The sequence below is a fragment of the Poecilia reticulata genome, linkage group LG5, assembly GCF_000633615.1.
Source record: "Poecilia reticulata strain Guanapo linkage group LG5, Guppy_female_1.0+MT, whole genome shotgun sequence".
Lineage (NCBI taxonomy): Eukaryota > Metazoa > Chordata > Actinopteri > Cyprinodontiformes > Poeciliidae > Poecilia > Poecilia reticulata.
In genome coordinates, this window is record NC_024335.1 from 13,166,736 (window position 1) to 13,187,636 (window position 20,901).

Genomic DNA, 20,901 nt, shown 5'->3' on the forward strand with positions numbered 1-20,901 from the left:
CCTAAGCGTGAGTGGAAGCAATCTACAAGGAGCAGACAGACAGATGGGCCATACTATGCACATAGCCAATGTCACTGGATGATGCATCAGAGTGTTAAATAGACTTTAGTGCTCTTCATAGCAAAATGCCTCCTTAAAGTGGCTCTTTACCTTTTAAAGTGTGTGCTTATTAGACTTGGTCAGTAATTTCTGAATTTGCAAGATACCTCAAATTTTGTTCAAATAAGTATCTTACACTGTAAGAGAATGAAAATGGATACACTCTGTTATCCAACAAGTCTTGAAACATTGAAAAGTTAATTTATTTCAGTATTTTAATTAAAAAAAGCAAAACTCATATATTAGGTAGATTTGACACAGGACAAGAATTTATTACATGTTTTAATAATTATGAGTAAGACTGAATGAAAGCCCTGAAAAAAACATTGAATATTAAATAAAACCAATAAAATTGATTTTAAGTAGACAGAGAAGTATCTCTATCTACTGTAGGGCTACATCTGGATGAATTATTACTTCATTGCAGAGGGGCATAACTGTGACACAGCTGAGGTGTTTTTTAGGGAGCCCACACTGAATCTTCAGCAGTTTGGGAGCTYAAGAGGTTGTCTCTCTCAACCTCTTGAGATAATTTCCAAATGAAATGCAACATTTACTTTCAACTGAAAAGATTACKTTTGACCACAGAGCAACTTTCCACTCTTTTCCTCTTTCTTTTATGTCCAAGTCAGACACTTCCAACATCGTTTAGGAGTGGCATAAGACAAGGATTTACGACAGTGGTGGCCCTTGTTCTGGACACATGTAGTGGCTGCTGAAGCACAGATTCAGTAGCTCCTACCTTGTCAGTCTGTCCCAACCTCTTGATCATGCCTTGTTTTGTAATCCTCTCCAGGCTGTTGCTACCCCTGTTGCTCATTCACCTTTTACTGCTTGGACACAGCAGGTTGTGAACAGCCTGTTTCTTTAGTAGTGATGTTTTTGTGGCGCACTCTCCGTATGGAGGATATCAACGTCTATAAGCTGGACAACTATCAACAAACAGTCAGCATTATTTCTCATAATTGTGTGTGATAACATGGAAATGACAGCTATTTTATGTTAAATCTATTTTTACCCATCTTATGAGATACTGCCCATAAAACAAAAAAGATATGTTTCGTCTTTTTTTGCATTAAGTAAGCCAACATMATCAAAATTCTCAAATATTAGCACGTGACAATTGTAATTGTGAATCTACATTTAATGAGATTTAATTAGATTTTTTTTTTTTTTTTTACTTTTTTTATTACACAGTTTCATTGAGCATGACAAAACAACTGTGAAACCATAAAATAAATATTTACCTAGTTGATGTGTAAACCTTGACAGCTTTATTCGTTTGAGMTTTCAAAGCCCTCTATCATGCGACAGCTTGGGATGGCTCTATTCAAAGTGATAGTGCTGTAACTGCACTGCAGTTGCATCAGAAACACAAGAGCAGCTGATACCGTGGGAGTGTTGAAATATATCAATGATACATRCAGTAATAGCTCAAGGAGAAAATGCAAAGTTTTATTATTAAACTGATGATGGACTTTACAATATTTTGTCTATGAAGCCAAGAGTGAARRTGGAAGRTCCTTCACATTCAAAATGGCAATAAAAATATTTAAAAAATTGCTGGCTAATGCAAAATGTCCTCTGCCTTAACACTCACAGCTCTGGTTTTTATATCGCAGTGCAGCAATTTAAATCAACCGCAATCAAGGTGATCGTGACTAATCGGGTGACTTTTAAGGAGAAGTGTGTCATGTTTCAACATAACACCAATGTGTCAAAGTAACACTGGCATGACAGCAAGTAATGGTGGGACATGTYTGATTGAAATTCTGTGTGGGAAAGGGCACAGAATAGCAAAAGCCTGCTCKCCAAGAGTACCCAGAGCAAGCATTACCCAAGAAGAAAGAGCTCCCATGTTAGCACAGGTACGTCAAATACATCTAAATTAAGAGCAATACACAAACTTAGCCTTGGCGTTGAAGAAAGTGTTTTTGCACCACTATCAGCAACAAATGTTCTTTGAATTTCGTCACAAGCATTTGATGCCAAGGTTGTTTTTTGCATTGGATAAAGTACAGATCTAGGCATGTCATTAGTGACAGTTAGAAAATCCTTTGGAGAATAGCTATTTTAACGGAGTGCTCCCTAGAACATGGCTGTATGTTTGATCCAATTTAAAAGACAATCTCTTATTAATCACACACTTAGTCGCATCAATGATTTATATCTTAATGTGGTCACATGGATCTCAAATTAATTAAGTATTTATCAAAATTACTGTACATAAAGCAAAATGAARTAGGAAAATTAAAAACTTATGTTTAATTTAACTGTATAATTGTACAATTGTAGATCATTCTTGTGGATGCAAATCAAATAAATGTTTATACTTTATTATGTTAAATAGCTACAAAAAAATGGAATGGAATTGCARTTACAATTTAAGCGCTAGTGYAGCAAATCCTTYAAACTACRGCTGAATTGTGTTGCAGACATACATTTACTTACCAAAAACTATGAGACGAGTGTGTGTGTCTGTAGAACCCAAAGGATTCTGGGCTGTGCAGCGATACATGGAGCCATTGAGCTCTGCCGGCACCCTCTCCAGGATCAGCTCTCTCCCCTCACGCTCRGCACTGCCATCCAGTAGGCGGCCTCCCACCCGTGTCCAGGTGAAGAGTGGCTCAGGAAATACTTCATTCTACCAACACCCATTGGGGATTKAAACAGAAAAGAGGGGAAAGAGAAGAAAGAAGACAAGGAAAGTTCAAGGCAGCTCARATAGAGACTGTGGGTCTCATCCGAGCGATTAAAGGCAAAGCGCACATGAATTATACAGGTTCCAATTTTCCCCTAATGCCATGGCAAGTTAACAACATGCATTAATAATCAACACTTAACTTTACAACAGCTTTACGAAGATCCTCTTTGTGCTACAGTTGACCATTTTACAAAGTTAGCAGGAGCAGTTTTTTTTTTAGTTTTTTTTTTTAGCCTTTCTGCAGAGACATTTAAACCCACAATCAGCGTATTTACCTTTCTGTCACAATACAACAGCACAGCATATATTTACATACGGTATTTGTGGATTCTGTGTTGGTGTGTTCATCATTAGCGTGCATCAAAAGTTCAAATCGTCACAAAGTCAAATATATATATTTAATATAACATTTCAAATAAACTTCTGCACATGTCTACAAAGAAACTTAATTCACCCATCCATACTAGCAGGTTGTATGGGCTAAACCCATTCAATCTACTTGGYAATGCTCTGACGCTTCTGCTTTTGAAGTTTGAGTTAATGTTAACATTGACACAACCTGCTGGCCTATTCCAGGGATTACAGAATTTCAGACATGAAGTTAACCATTTTATTTAATTTTATTTTCAAAAATGAAGAAAAATAGCTTACAAGGTTCATCACCAAGAAGCTGGTAAGGAAGACTTTTGTCTCATCTGAAAGGCAGAAGCCAAACTTATCAGTCTTGGCACGTAGCTCTATCTACTTGTGAAATTCTAAAACCCACATCCAGTGAAGGATAAGGGAAATTTTCTTCTTGATCAGTTTGCATCCGTTAATGCCAGGCTGCTGAAGGTCCTGACTGGCTTCGTTTCATGGCCGAGCCTGTTTGTTATAACCAATCTTAACTCTGCTCAAAGAGATGCTTTAAAAGAATCCCAAGGTCACTGAGCAAACACAAACACATGTATAAACATGTGCAGCCAATAGCTCAGKGSTCTAAACCAACAACAATATAGAATATTAATTTCTTCTCATAAAAAAAAGGAATATAAATCAAACATGACATCTGACTTGTGATTGCTGAGCAGTGTCTGGGAAGGAGATTTGTGCTCTGGGTCATTGGTGTGTTCTATTTAAGGATTAGTCCTATTTTCTTCACCTGACTGGGTTTGGGTGCCTGGTTTTGGTGTGACATTACTGTCAAACAGACCATCACTATCCCCAGGCTAGTCTCACCAGGGGCATAGCTCTATTTAGCAGGCTATGATAGAGGGACAAAGTCAATTTAGGATTATGCAGCAGTAACAAACATATCATGGAGACTTTCATTGGTGCTTTGTTTGTGATCCTTAAACACATTAAACAGGTCATAGTAACTCATATTAGGTTGTTTTCCTCTTTAGATTAGGTTTATTACATAAGGTTCTATAGAGGGCAAATCACAAAACACAGTGAATAAAGTAATTTAATGACATGTCAGTATTTGGTTTAAGGCAACAAAAACAAATGGAGGTTCACAATTTCATCATCACCGTCTTTTTTTTTATTCACACATAATGGGAATTAGAGCTGGGTATTGTTGAGAACCTTACAATTCAATTAAATGTTGATTATTTGGGTGATTTGATTAAATTCTGCTTCAAATACTTCAATTTTGAATTACTAACACACAGCATATTGGCATACCTTTTTTTTTCTTCTTCCTGCCCATATGAACAGCCATTATATAAACTGTATATACATTAACGTTATAGAGCAGCAACATATCTGCAAATAAAACAGTAACWTAAAATACAATTGAAGTGTAKGTAAACATAATCTTTGTGGAAAGTGATATAATTTTTTTAATCATCATTTTAAGCATATTTGAACAATATTGCCATTCTGGCCCAAACTCCTCACCAACTGGTGGAGGCAATGCACACCAACCCAACAATAAACTCAAAAAGATGATGACAACTTTACATCAGTGTTTTATGCAACACCAAGCTGATGTAGCGTGCTGCACCAATCAGGCTGTCGCAAGGACAGGCAGCCTCACCGGCCATTCTCTGTGGAAATGCAGCAGGCAGTACACACACGTAGCTATGAAATCTCAAACATTCCTGAACACACGGTTCTCAAAAGTGTTGCTCTTCATGGCGAATCCACAGGCTGGTGGATCTGGTAAGCGATGAATGATAGTGAAAGCAACTGTTTTCCTCCATTCTTGGTTAACCCAATACACAAGACACAACATCAGCGACGATGACAAAATTTGAACACTTTTCCACTTTTGTGTGCATCATCGCTTTTACGCATGTGTAAATTTCGGCATTTGCTTGGCTGGAGAAGGGCGAGCGACCGTCGCCCCATAGCGCATGTTCCAAAGAGAATGAATGGAGAGGGAGCGACGTCGYATCCTGTGTATCAAACCCATTAGACTATTAAAATGGAAGAGAATAACTGAAACCCTTTTTTTCCATCCAAGTCTTTCAGACTGCTTGTYATTTATTACACGTCTCACTGTCTGAGGGGCTCAGAAAGATTTAAGGCACTTCTGTTTGGCTTCAGAGATGATGCAAACAGTTTGATATAAATACAATGTTTGTCTCCATAATCAAGAATACTGAAATGATCAAATTAAAATTTGAAACCCAATTTTGTAAAAGTGAATATTTTATGAGCATACATAAACATCCGAATGAAAAACCATGTCTATGCTCAGATTTTTGACTCCCAAATCTGAAATCTCAATAGACCTTTCTCTGAATGTGCAAAAACACTTGCCTACACTAAATCCATACATTTCTGTAAAACCCCTGGAAACCTACCTGGAATCCTTGTACAGAGATGCGCACTGTGTCCCCRACCTTTGCCCTAGTGGGGGTCATGAAGAGTTTAGGACCCTTAGGAGAAGCTGAAAGGAAAAAAGGAGACACACACAAGACAAAGGTTATTGTACTGAGCATGGAGGACAAATCCTGCTGGACACCTGTTTTGACGTAGAGGGAGAGCGACAAATACAATTTCCTGTCAATTAAGGTCACAGAGCGAGAAGCCAGGGACCTGCAGGTTCTTTCATCCAAAGGACTATGCTGGATTTATTCCCTTTTGGAAAGAAAGGGAACTAAATTGGGTAGATACTCATTACTGGAAAAGAATGAGAGTGCAATGGGTGGAGTATGGAGGCAGYGAGATAAGAGGCACTCAGAGAGTTAATTCCCTTGTCTTGGKGTGGACAGCGGAMSGCGCAAGGCTTTCATTGCCACCTCCTAAAACAATAGGATGCAGCAGAAAAAGGAACAAACAGATTCCAGTATTATATTAATAAGTATGAGGGGATTTACTGCTTATGCAAAAGGTTTTGAGGTTGGCTGTATGATTCCCATTAAGTTTTAAAATAGAAATTTGACTTTAGAGCCTCTAAATTGCATGCTATGTGGCATCAGGCTATAAATACGTACTGCATGATTTATAATGATTAAGAATCCCCCTAAAGATACCTACGTCACATGCACTCTGGTTCCAGTATGTTAAATCAGTGAACCAAGGGACACAAGTAATAAGAACCAAACTAAGGACATCTAACCAGCAATGCCTGGAAGCCTACATCTGGAGTTCTGCAGTCAAGCTGCTGCAACACTGTTTCCTATCTTGCCATGTAGTCTGGCATACTAAAGACGTGTTCTGAAGGTGTAGATGTGAAGAAAAAAAGGAATATTTGCAGCAGTGGCACACATGGGATGCATGGCATATGAGAGCTGCATCGCTGGTTGATGAATAAAAATGCACAAGATAACAAAAATGTTCTGTTATTCTTGTAATAATCACAGATAATTTATCAATGATTCTGGTCAGTAATTTACATGCACTCATCATGGGTATGGATATCATGATAATTTGGCCTTTTATTTTAACCATTCTTTTTTTTCGGGGGGCGGGGGGGGGTGTGGAAAGATAATTTAACATTCCACTTTAAAGTTGTATGTTGAAACCCAATTTGTTGAGTGAACAAGTGGAGTTTCTGTTATCAGCACATGTAGGTTCAAACATAATGTGCATAAACCTCCACTTAAATTTGGTTAATTTTTACCTAGGAAATTTCAGAAAAAATACAAAAAAACAAAATGCTATTTCTCACCAACAACAAGATCCTGGTGTAATCTTAACTGGATATTTGATCAGTGGAGTTCATTGAAACTGGTTGGTTTCCATCACACTGGTCTTAGACATTCATTCATTCCTGGTTCGTATGAGTCTCTCCAAGTTTTGGAACACTTAAAAATATATATGAAAAAAATATATTCTCTTCATTTCAATAGATATGGAAAAATGTCTATTTTAGATATAAAAATATTTGTTTTTTTCATACCTACTGAAAAAAACATAGATATGAATAAAAACCTACAACACATTTACTTCCAGCTGTTGTAGAATTTATGTAAAAAAATAAGCAAAAACAAACAATATGGCAATTCAATCACAGACATCATGTGGTTACTGTGACTTAGCTTATTATTCCATATCTTGCCAAAGATGAATGGGATTTCACAAGCTAAAATTGCCGTGGCGGTGGGAAGCACTATCTTTCCTCCTCCTACACACTAACAGAAAGGTATTTTTAAATACTGGTGTCATGCAGTCACAGAGCTTGCAAGGCATATGGCCGGTAGATGATGGCCAATTTCTGGGATTTGCTCCAGCAGTGACAGTTGGTATCCTACGTCACTGACTTTGATTACGGCAGCATGAGTATGATGGACAGAGTCTCTCTCGGGTGAGGACACCACAAGGGAAATGAGCCACGGTCCAATGACACCACCTCCTAAGGCTCAAATTCCTCCCCTTACAAACGAGAACTGTTTTCACTTCAGGAGAGGTCGAAGAACAAACATGCCTCCCGGAAAAACAACTGTGCACCCTGGATCAGGTGTGCTGTGGCGCCAAGGCAGAACATCAACAGGTCTGCCCAGCTGTACAACAGACTTAGGGAAACCTGTCGTGTTAGCTSGGTGACTGGATCTGTTGAGAAAGAGGAGCCAGGGAGGTGCGCAAAGAAATTTAAAAGGCCAGGCCAACTGTTGGATAACTCATTAAATCAAGTTCAACGTTATTTCAGTGGCAGACTCAACAAATGTGCCATTCTTAGAATCCCAGCAGGAATATAAAGCATACTGGTGAACGTAAAGATAATCTGTATAACAACCTAAATTTAAATCTTCAAAGTGAACTTAGCAAACATTTAAATTCAGCAGATAAGTGCACTGTCTTTCATGCACTAACAGATACACATGCACACACACACACAAAGACTGAACATCTGCTGTTTGACTTTCTGGCAAAGCTTAGACTGAGGTGTGAAGGTGGCTGATCTCCTTTTGCCACTGCTCAGAGTCAGAAAACTGGATTCATTCGCATCTCTGTTGATAATGAATAATAAACACCCTCACTCTCTTCAATCCAAAAACAAAGTGTTTTTTTTTGTTGTTGTTTTTTTTAATTATCAAGCTTCAATGTTCATGAATGTGTAGGTTTTCTTTACAGATTACCAAAACCGACCACCTGCTCTAGTAACATTTGCATGCAGGGCAGAGAGTGGTTCATGAATATGCATGGAACATGACATAACATTGGTCAAGTGTCAGCCTGTCACTCAGTCTCCTAAGGCAATATTAAATCTCTGAAAGAGTTATTACTTATAAGCTCTGCAAAGATCTCACATTCATTTCCTGACCACTCTTACACACACCTGAGGGAAACAACAGGGTGTGTGTTTCGGTCAATTATCCTTTTAGAGCACTGAAATACAAATTAATGGGACATGGTGGCAAAACTAATCCTAATGCGACTAATTCCACATACAGTAATAATGATTGTTACCAAATATTAAAACTAGTCAAAAAATTATCCAGTTTGTCTTTAATCAAGACAAATGAACGTGATTAAAAATGTTACTGCCTCTGAAAAAAGGAAAGAAAACATCTTAGTTTCAAGATGGATCAAGTCCAAAGCAGGTTGGCTAACAATTTGAATTTTAAGTGAGCTCTAATTAGAATCAACAAATGCACCTTTTTGTGTTTTCTCCTCTTTAGATGTTAGGAATAAAAGAGGAATGCCAAGTGATTCTGCTTCCAGCTCTTCAAAAGATCAAAGGTAGTAGCACATTAATTACCTCAGTTGGAAAAGACGCTTTTCAAAATATTAGCACCTTTGACATTTGGTAATAATTTCACAAAACTCATTCATTGTGTCATCCTGTTTTATCAGAATCATGTGAAAAAGGCAGAAAGCAGTTATAATCTACACTGCCATATTTCATCTCGAGTTGACAGCTGATTTCATTGTACCTTCAAATAATGCAGTTATCTCTCTCTTGCATGGGCAGCAGAATACTCTATTACTTTGATATATGCAGACAGTACCTAGCAAGTTTTAGGACAATTTTTATGGAATGTGATATTTCAAATTGATGATGGCAATCTATCCATGAAATAGTTTCAACACTTTTTGTTGTAGTTCTGATGTTCTAAAAACAGGATGAGGGCAGAAACTACAGCATGTTTATGCTAGTAAGACGCTGTTTCTACAATGAGAGAATCTCCCCATTTTATTTTTGTTTATCTTTTTAATGGAAATTTGGTCATATTTTTAACTAATTTTAGTAATAAAAGAATAGGAAGAGCMGTGTGGTTTTCGTCCTGGTCGTGGAACACTGGACCAGCTCTACAYCCTCAGCAGGGTCCTGGAGGGTGCATGGGAGTCCGCCCAACCAGTCTACATGTGTTTTGTGGACTTGGAGAAGGCGTTGGACCGTGTCCCTCGGGCCCTTTGATACGGGCTGTCAGGTCCCTGTATGACCGGTGTCAGATTCTGGTCCGCATTGCCAGCAGTAAGTCGGGCTGGTTTCCGGTGAGAGTTGGACTCCGCCAAGGCTGCCCATTGTCACCGATTCTGTTCATTACTTTTATGGACAGAATTTCTAGGCGCAGTCGAGGTGTTGAGGGGATCCGTTTTGGTGCCTTAGGATTGCATCTCTGCTTTTTGCGGATGATGTGGTCCTGTTGGCTTCATCAGATCGTGATCTGCAGCTCTCACTGGAGCGGTTTGTGGCTGAGTGTGAAGCGGCCGGGATGAGGCTCAGTGCCTCCAAATCCGGGGCCATGGTCTTGAGCCGGAAAAGGGCAGAGTGCCTTCTCCGGGTCAGGGGGTTCGTCCTGCCTCAAGTGGAGTAAGTATCTAGGGATCTTGTTCACGAATGAGGGAAGAAGGGAACGGGAGATCGACAGGCGGATTGGGGCAGCGTCTGCCGTGAAGCAGGCGCTGTACCGGTCCGTCGTGGTGAAGAGAGAGCTGAGCCAAAAAGCGAAGCCGTCTATGGTCATGAGCTTATGGTCATGACCGAAAGAACGAGATCACAGATACAAGCGGCCAAAATGGGTTTCTTCCGCAGGGTGGCTGGGCTCTCCCTTAAAGATAGGGTGAGAAGCTCGGTCATCCGGGAGGGACTCAGAGTAGAGCTGCTGCTCCTCCACGTCGAGAGGAGCCAGTTGAGGCTCGGGCATCTGGTAAGGATGCCTCCTGGACGCCTCCCTGGTGAGGTGTTCCGGGCACGTCCCACCGGGAGGAGGCCTCGGGGAAGACCCAGGACACGCTGGAGGGACTATGTCTCTCGGCTGGCCTGGGAACGCCTTGAAGTTCCCCCAGAGGAGCTGGAAGAAGTGGATGGATGGATGGATGGATGGATGGATGGATGGATGGATGGATGGATGGATGGATGGATGGATGGATGGATGGATGGATGGATGGGCTTCTGCTTTAGGGAAAAGACTAAAAAAAGCTCCACCTAATCCGTCTCTCGTTATTTGATTTTAACACAGCTCTTTTTCTGACATCAACCCTTTTTGATTGCCACACTTAGATTTGTTTTCTTATAACAGGCAGCATGGACATTTTTATGGTTGTTTGTGTCTTTATCCAATCTGCTCACTCAGCAAGTGCTTGAGACAGATGGTACCCTCTCTAGTTGTAAGTGTAAAACAAATAAAATTAGGAATAAATTGTTTTTATTAATATTAATAACAAATATTATTAATGAATACCTGCAGTCACAGTTGTTGGCACTATTGCTATTAATATAGTACAACCCTCTTTGCCAACAGAATAGCACTTTGAATGGTAAATTACATTTAATTAGATTATATTAAAGTCACTTTTTCAGAACTAATTTTTAACTGGAATATGATTTTTGTGACTAATCAACACAAATGTTTCAGAAAATTAGCAGAGCTCCATGTCAAGTCTGTTATTTACGTGTGATTTTGTAAGAATGTTTTGGAAAAATGTTTTCAAAACATGTATGACAGATGACTACAGCACTATTCGACTAAATACGTATTTTACCAACATACTTTAACAGTGATACAAAATTATAACCTAAAGGTGATGTTAAGAAAAATACTCACACAATTAAAAGGCACAGCAGAAAAGACTGTGTGCATTTCTTATTAATTGAGACCTAGTAAATTAAATCTTATTCCTCACGTACAAGAACAAGTTTCTGGCAACATAATCTAAAAACTTGACATCTTTGAAGAGAAATAAATGAGAAAAATAGTCCTGGTGGGTAATGACTGAAATTGGAACACTACAATCTCTTCTAATCACAAGTGAATTTTGGCAATTCTTTGACTGTGACAAATTGCTACTTTTAGAACAGGTTGTCAATCGATTGCACAGCTTTGTTTAGACTTTCCACTTCCTTTCTCATCCTCTGTTCCTAACATGACTCTGCTTTCACTAGATTTAGGTATTTGTTTGGACCTACTCTGTGACTGTCCAACTGACTTTTAGGACAAAACATTGTCCAACCCTGTAATGCTCCCCAAAAGTAATGTCTCTGCCCTGATACAAGGACATCCTTCTTAGCTTCCAATTAGTCAGTGTCACTAAAAAGCAGGAGAAGCATCAGTGAGCTGCATATGTGCAGGGTAGTGTTTGTCTTGGGATAGAATTAGTTTACACTCAAATGTCAGAAGAGGCTTCATGTGAGTATAACCGACTTACATTTATGTGAGAAAACACGGCTGTGCATTGTGTGTTTGTATGACTTTTCCATAGTAGGGTGGATTTTAAGCAGATTTTGTTACACTTTGTCATCAAATGAAAATCCATATCTCTGCACTGATAAAGTTGTTGCTTTGGAGCTTTCTGCCTGATGAGTTATTTTTAGCATCATGGTCTGCATAGTAAAGTAACTTTCCAGCAGTAACAGCAAGTGTCACAAGGAAGCTTTGGATTTGCTAAAGGAAAATAAGAAATGTTAAAATGTGTTGAGCAGCCGTAGTTTTCCAAAATCTGTTTGCAGTCTAAGTTTAGTCTGCATTTAAGATATGAAAGAATTATCTTTTATTTCTTCTATTTTTCTGTGTAAAAATTGAGACATACAATGCAAGATTTCTCAGATAACAAAAGATAATGTTATTTTATCAAGAACTATATGCTTATAAAACTAATCATATAAAAAGACATCAACACTCAAAATGCTTTTAAAGTCATCATCAGTTAAGAATGCTAACACTGCAGTCATATTTTTTATTTTCTCATCCCATTTTATAATATAAATAATATTGAAAGAGATTATATATACAGGCATGTAGGTAATAGTGAATTTGAGCTCCTCTCAGTTTATAACTGTTGTAATTCATCATGGCATGGAAAGTTTTCTCAGAGATTTTGATTCATGCTGACCTGACAGCTTAATACACTTGTGACAGATTTGTCGGCTGCTCATCCTCAGTTTGAATCTCCCATCCTGTTGTATCACAAATATGCTCTGATGGATGAAAATCTGCAAACTGATGAGGCCACTTAAGTACAGTGAACTCAATGCTGTGTTCAAGAAGCCAACGACTTTAAGACATGGTCCAATATCCCACTGAAGTYGCTACAAGATGGTCCGCTGTTGTCATAAAATGATGGACATGGTCAGCTGCAATACTCAGGCTGGTTGTGCTCAATTACACAATGCTTAATAATTAGAAAGTGTATCAAAGCTGATTCAAAGAATGATRAATACTGCAGTTGAGACTCATTGGACCAGACAAAAATTTTCAATATGATATTGTYCACTTTTGGCAAGCCTGTAGGAATTGAAGCTCAACTTGACAGGCATGGCATCTGGTGTGGCCTTGTGTTTTGGTAGCCTGTTTTCATCCAGACTTATTGGGCATTCAGAGTTTGTATTCTGCATAATCAGTTGTGATGAGTTGTTATTTGAGCTAGAGTTGCCTTTGTATTATCTCAAACCAGTCTTCACCTTTTCCTGTGACCTCTGACACTGACAGGACAATTTTGTCCACACAAACCACACAGACTGACGCTTACTGGAAATTTTACCATATGCACTGAATTGGATCCATGTGACTGTCTGATTCACTGTTTGGGGTCAGTGCAGCCTATAYGAGTACAGCTTGTAGAAACAAGCAACAGATGCAAACAGCTTTCAGCCAAAAACATAAATATGTGACTCTGCCTGCGGTATCAGACTTATTTCATAATGACTAGCTATGTGTAGCTACATCACATACAAAATATGGACAACTGGACACATTTGATCCATATTGTTAATATATATGCTGGAAAAATAATTAAATAAAGCTTCAATCTAAGTATTCAATAAATTGTGTTAAAATACTAAATCACAAAACACAGTGAACAAGTGAATATTCAAAACACAACCAGGGATGATTACAGCCAGATCAGGTTTAATCATATTCTTATGTCTCTGGAAATTGAATTTGTGAGAAAACTGAAGCATAAGACAGAAACACACAAAGATGCAAAGAGAATGAAAGAACCCACGTAAGGCTATTCCAGCTAAGACGTTCCAGTTTTTAACTATGGCTGGGGCTGGAGCCAGTTAAGAACTGGCTGTAAAATAACTGGTTTGCTTTTCAGCACAAAAGAGCCACATCAGTGCCCAGTTCTGTCATTATAAAGGTCTCATTTATWTATTGTWCAATCCTTCCTGAGTTTTTTGTTTATTTGTGAAGTATTGTAGTGGAGAYAATTTAGAAACACAGATAAGCTTTTTATCCCAATAGCCCTGCAAATAGATGCCCTGAGTTCAACGCCTTGGTTTATTACTGCACTTTTAGTGAAARCCTTTACAATCCTGATTTGYTCAACTGGAGAAATGAACCAGCAGCAGGAATTGCACACATTTTAGAGTAGAATTTATTAACACCATTTGTTGGTAGTGAAAGACCAAACACTTAACCAGACAGAAGTCAATGAGCTGTGAGCATAGCTGTAAACAGCACATTGACCTGTCTAAACTCCTTGACATGTGATTTCAAAATCAACCATATAAAGAAAATTAATGTTCAGTTATGTGATGATATCAATCGAACAATGTATCGCTTTTGATTGGCTGTTGTTCYCCTAGTTCCTGACAAAGTGGTTCTTTCCTTTGGCCCAGTAGCAAACTGGTGCTGGGATAAATCTGGTTTTCGGTGCTGGTGGAAACATAAAGAACWGTTGYTGTGTAAGCTTTAGTAGCTGTTAGGCACTGGTGCTGATTTGATGGAAAAGGCCCCACACTGTCTGTGAGTAGCAWGGGCGAATACTTTCTGGATATCTGTTAGAAAGATTTATACATGAAGAATAAAAAATGTATGTTTTTGTCATGTGAGATTTTTAACCACCATTATCTAATTAGGTTAAGAACTTTACAGAAAAATAATGAGTTTCCACAGATTTATGCATGGTTTCTCAGTAGCAAAACAAGAAGCAACTTTTAATTAGATGGAAGCTGGTGAGAGGAGATAAAATACATTGAGAAACAACACAGCCGTAGACATGGAGCAACCARGGTCTCCTCATTCAGACTTTTCCTTACTTCAACCATTCCTTGCATCGTGTGAAAGATATTGTCTCTGTGTATAGTGTGAGGACTGTATGGCTCATTTCCAGAAGGACTATGCCAAAGGATAGCCTTTGAAGTCTTAATTGGGTATGCTGGAAGCGATCGTTGTGTTTAGATAAAATAAGATGGGTGTATGCGTCTCTCATGGATCACTACGAAGACTGTATCCCTAACACACACACACCCAAAGCACACAGACAGACTGACAGAGAGAGAGAGACCCGTAAAGTTTACTTGAACTTCTCCTAAAGTATAATTCCTGTCTTGTTAAAGTATGAGTCACAATTTATTTGGTTGGAGYAGATTGCAATCTTAGTTCCCACTTTTTTTCTCCCTTAACTAAAACTATGAAATTTAGTGGCACGTCGGCAGACTGAGGAGCTTACAGGAGRTGTTCACTGGAGTTTGATGAAGTGCAGCATCTCTGAAACTCTCTTTCCAATTATATAACATTGGTCAGAGTGTCTAAATTCTCATTCAACTTCTCTAATTCAGCCTGACTTTTTCAATAACGGTGCKAGGTTAACTCAATCTAGCAACAGACAGCTCGATGAATTGCCCTGTCACTCACTTGGAGTTGTGCATTTGCCGCTAAACTCGGAATCTGCTCAGCTGGAACACAATTAAGCAGCATCAAATGAAAATCAGTGTTGTTCTGTGCGCATTTGCAAGGAGACACAAGGAGGTCCAGTCGGYTTCCGACTGTGACACRAAGACAGCATGACATTAAGAACGGAGAAATGAGAAAGGGGTTTCAGTGTTTGAAAAAGAGTAGAGGACAGACAAGAAAAGCATGATAGAAAATTAAAACCAGCATGCAACACAGATCAACATTTAACTCACCCAGAGTGATCTCTGTCTGCATGGGCATGGATAAYGCTGGGTGCTTAACTTCACAGCTGAAGAGGGCATCGTTATCCAGCTGAGGGTTGAGGGTCCAGGTAAGTCGAGCCTGTACCACAACAGAGCCGTCGCTCTGAGGGATCTGAGTGTGACTAAAGTAGTACAGAGGGTCCGTGCTGTGTACCCAGCGGGGGAACTCTCGGCTCACCACTGTCTCTGGAATGACCTCTGTTGCAGGGCTGGGTTCATAGGCCTGCTGGCCCTGCGTGTGCACACGCTGAGGGCTCTCTGTGTACAGACGGGCCGACCGGCCTTCCGGATCGAGAAGAGAGAGGGAACGCTGCAGTTTGGTCTCATCAAGGTCCCTGCTGATGAGTGGCCTGGCTCCTCTCCATCCTGCTGAGCCGGCTGCTCGCTCGCTGGTGGAGGGCTCAGTGTAGGAAATTACCTCTATCAGCTCGCCATCACGCTTAAAGTACACCTGATGAGAGTATTGAAAAATGGGATATTGAGGGGATGACAAGAAAAAAGACATATTTTAAATAGGATTGTGCATAACTGAAACAATGCATTTGATAATAATACACTGTTCACGCACTTCCCAAAACATATTTTTAAAAAGTTGCTTGCAACTTCTACAAACTTTTCTCCAAAGCCAAAATGTGTTTAGCTTTTCCTTTTATGTCCTGAGATGCCCAAAGCATCCTGGTTACTTTCAGACCCAACAGTGGAGCKCTGATGCGTCCYATTTTATTTTGACATCTGTAACATGTTTGCATAACTTGTCAGTAGTCTGTTTTTGCCTAATTGAATCCACTGGACATAATTAAGAGAGCACACACCTGCTTATGAAAAGCTCTCACGGTTAGCAGCGTATGTCTGTGTAAACAAAGCCATGCAGTTCAGATAATTGTCTTGTTCGTCTGCAAGAGGAGACCATGTCAAGGCCCAGATAGAGAGAATCATTTCGGCAGCTAATAACTGTGGTGAATATTTCGCCTTCACGGTTCTACTGAATAACCAGAATTTGACTGTATTAGTCAGATGGAGAACTAACAATCTAGAGGTACAGAAAGACATTCTGAAAACTCAAACAAGTTGTTTAAAATTAAGAGTCCYGTAATCTTTCTTAATCTGGAGACCTTCAAGAAACAAAATGTTACTCAGATGTTTTCAATCACAAATTAATTGAAGATTTTCAGGGTCTAAGTATTTCCATAGAAATAAAAAWTTATATCAAAAGAAACACCACACATCATTAAGTACCTTTGGGAAATTTGTATAAAAAGTCTTTTCTTTTGCTCCTATGGCACAAAAAAGACTAAATATCTAAATTCATGAGTGTCAGGATGGGGTGGTAGGTGATGGTGAGGAGAGACGCTGAGACCCAGATAAGATGAGGAATATGATGATTTTAATGAATAATAAAGCTCAAACAGTCCAGGAACAGGCAGCACAGCAGAGAGTAGCACACAGCTAATACCGGTAGCAACTRATAACTAGAGACTGAAAACAAGAGCTAAGCTAACCAGGACTTATCAGTTCTACTGGAGAGCAACAATTGACATTCAACGTATGTAGGACAGCAATAGACAAGGATCCAACGAAGAACACAGACAACAGGTGAGACTAAATACACATGGGGGAATCAAGGGAACGAGACACACTTGGGAGACAATCAACGGGGAAGACGCAGAGACAGGACTCACATGGAACAGGATCACACAGAAAAACTCARAAATAAACACGCAGAAACATGGATCATGACAATGAGAGTTTTAAAGGACRAAAAGTATGTGATTTTAGAATGATTTACTGGTTGACMGAAAATTGACAACAATAATAAAAACAACAACAACAATAATAATACATTTCATTTATAATGCCTTTTATACCTTTAGACCTCAAAGGGCAAAAACAAAACAAGTGATTGTAATGGATAAAATAAATAAATGAATAAAAGAGATTAAAAGCACTCTTTCCTTACTATATCTGTTTGTTTTTCTTTTAGTGGAAAGGAATAGCATTATATTTCTACTGGTTTGTAAGAAATATATTTTAAAAAAAACTCATTCTTCGACACAAAGGGATGTCCTTAATATCAGAGAATTTACAGCCGCAGTCTATGAGTTTAATAAAAATCTCTGACTGCCTAATCTCTTGACAGGGAATTCATATCTCATTCCAGTACATGCCCAGAAGATATTGGCATTGAAACAAGGTTGTATAGTCTTTGCCTGTGGTAACGCTATTTTTGAAACAATGTGCCTTTTTCCGTGTTGTTGAACAAAAGGACAGTTCAATCCACAGCTCTTTTGGGGGACATGTGGTCATMTAAATTCTAATTTCTGAGGATCAAAGAAATATTATTATAAGATGTGCATTTCACAGCCTTGTGTGCAGGTTTTTGGTATGCAGATTGTTCAAACATAGCACTAATGCTCTCTTTCAAGCTGTGGTGCCTCAAGCCAACATTTGCAAAAGATACACTACCTGGACAGCATTTAAGCACCAAATTKTGTGTCCTTCTCTATGAAAAGACATTAACCTCTGAAGTGACTGTATAATCTGTTTTGACACTGGGGTTTTGTTGTACTAGTTTTAAAACAGCCATCTCAGACTTCATTCCTGAATGGAAATATTTAYTTTTAAATGGATATGACTAGCACAACCTCATTTGTTTCAACTTCCATTTTAGCTATTTCAAATAAGTGGTCAATAACGTCCTTATCTGTGAGCCATGATGATGATGTTCAGTTAATATTTTCGGTAACTGACACAACACTGTCATGTCAGGTCTGTCAGGTCTCCAGATTAAGTTGCATGTGCTTGCAGGGGTTGTAAAGTTTATAGCTTACTTTACAAATGAGACCAGCCATCTTCAAACAGGAACACATACACAATTAAAAACCTAGCCTTGATCTCATTGATTCCACAGCACAATTAGATGTTTGAAATGGTGATAAATGATAATAAACGCAAATATGAATATTTTGGTAACTTCTGAATATTTTTGGTTGCATAAGTGTTTGAAATAATATTTAAAAAAGCATGTAAATGGTTTTAAAAACAGTTACAATTATACATCCAGGCTTAAGTACATGCAAAATCTGCAACTAACATTTGGACATAATAAGTTACAATGTCAGAATATTGCAATCTGGTCACTAGTGTCAACGCTACTGCTGACCATACACAGATACAGTTTCCTTCTGCATTATTGTTTTGTCCGTCACTATGTGACCTCAATGACGTTTTTGGGAAAACCAAGTGGAGGCTTGTAAACAATATATTGACAACTAAGCCCAGTGGTGGTAGCTTCATGCTGTGCGACCACAGGTACTGCTGCATTGCATGAAGTTGTCAGAAGAAGAACTAACTCCAGATTTTTTWACTTCTCACTCAAAATWGGATAAAACTCAGACCTAATTTGAGTTAGTAAAAATACAATGATTCCAAATCTGGGTTTAGAATAATATAGCATGTCAGCACTAGCATTTCTAAATTGGTCCCAGAAATCATCTATGTTGAATGTTCATGGATTTCTGGCACAGACACATAAAAGCATCTCTCAATAAATAAATAAATCTACATCTTAAATATTGCATTTTAGGTAGCAWAAGTCCAACAAAATACAACTTGTTAATTGACAAACAAAAAGTCTAAGGTTAATTTGGAACCTATTCTGTTAAAGACTCTCAAGTATCCATGTCCTGTTTTCTGCATTTACCTTATGCTCTGAACCATGGCTTGAGATTCAAATGCTGCAATAGGCAGCATAAACATTAGCCTTATCCACAATGACCCCATTGCATCTGCTAGSAAGTCTGACTCTTCACTGTGTACCAAAGCACCTCATTAATTATCACAGCAGGTGGAAGGGGAACAGTGTGGATTAGACAGATCCATGCACCTGTTTCATAGCTTTTGTTGAACAAAATGGTGTTGGTATGCAATAACACCTGTTTCTGCTATAGAATTGTATAACAGAGAATTAAGTCAGTAAATCTGCATGACTGATTTGTTTCCATATCCATTATCAGGCAACTTGATTTATGGGTAAATTATTGAATAAATAGGACCTGATTTACTACCATGTGAGAGCTCTGTCCTCTGCATATTAAAGTCAAAGATAAGACTATAGCAAATGTATTATTTTCAGGTAAATATCGAGAACCTGCTTAGTCTTTCATAATAATTCTACTGTGACTTTTCCATTTGTCTACGTAAATTAATGTTTCATAAAATACATGACCGAAATAAACAGCATGTTGCTCCCGGGAAAATGTGAAACATTATTTCTGTGTCATTATCCTGCTTGTTTCATTTCCTCTTCCATCACAGGCAGATCAAATCTACAATATGGATATGAAAGCAGAAGATATGGATATGAGGTGACATATGTAAAAATAAGACTGATATAAGGGCTGAGAGATATCAGTCACATTTGTGACGATGCCTAAGGTAAGTACTTGTGCATGTGTTGATCTGAGATAATCTYTTCATCCACAAGATGTTATGTAGCAAAAACCCAATAAAATTATATGCAGTTTTAGCCTGGTTGATATAGGTTATATTCTTGTTTTGTGTTTGCAACTGATGCATCACCAATTCTAAGAGTTATGTAARGTTTAAACCACATCAATGCAAKATTTTTGAATTTATTTCTAAGAACTACTAAACAGATTCATTATAACKTTTTGTTTGGAAAGCACCACAAGAATAAAGGTTTTCTAACATACAAACTTACCAGAATTTAGCTCTASTAGAATTTATGTTTATTGTCTCTTTGAATGTTCTAGCATTTCTAAGAAATTGGAAACTAAATGGACAAGGTTTCTGTTTGTCTGAAATGTTTTTTYGAAAATGTGGTAACATTTACACAAGTGAAGAAAGCCACCCACCATTATTTACCGTCATCATTTTTTCAATATTGATATTACTCTTAAAATGGCATCACCAGCCTTTATTGCAAAGCTAATTTGTTTTTCTTTGAGCTTCTGACTAATTTACAAAAAATCRAGTTTCTCTGACAAAGAGAAAAGTGAAAGCATATCCATTCTTTTATTCTTTTCAAATGAGACAGCAAACACTGATTAATTTTCCACATTTGATTATAAATCTGCCAAAGCAACACTTAATCTGTTTTTCACTGTGATACATGTCTCCTATAAATTGCTGCTTTCGACAAAGTGACACRGTCCCTTTTGTTGGGCAACGCTGTGAACAAGAAGCTTTTCACTCAGTTTATTGCAACTCATTTGCATTCATAGAATGGTTTTCACAATGTATATGTGTAAAAACATATTACCAATTATTGTGCTTCAAATTGAATTTGTTCATTGAGATGACTTGAAAAAAAAAA

At 38.3% G+C, this 20,901-nt stretch overlaps 1 protein-coding gene across 1 annotated transcript in view; it reads right to left on the reverse strand.

Moving 5' to 3' along the window:
- igsf21a (immunoglobin superfamily, member 21a) overlaps nt 1–20,901 on the reverse strand; it is a 209,594-nt gene that overhangs the window by 7,244 nt on the left and 181,449 nt on the right. The window contains exons 6-8 of the mRNA XM_008409119.2: nt 15,537–16,017; nt 5,599–5,684; nt 2,551–2,743 (exon numbers count right to left, since the gene is read on the reverse strand). Of these exons, the coding sequence (XP_008407341.1) occupies nt 2,551–2,743; nt 5,599–5,684; nt 15,537–16,017 (760 nt within the window). The remainder of the gene's footprint in view (nt 1–2,550; nt 2,744–5,598; nt 5,685–15,536; nt 16,018–20,901) is intronic.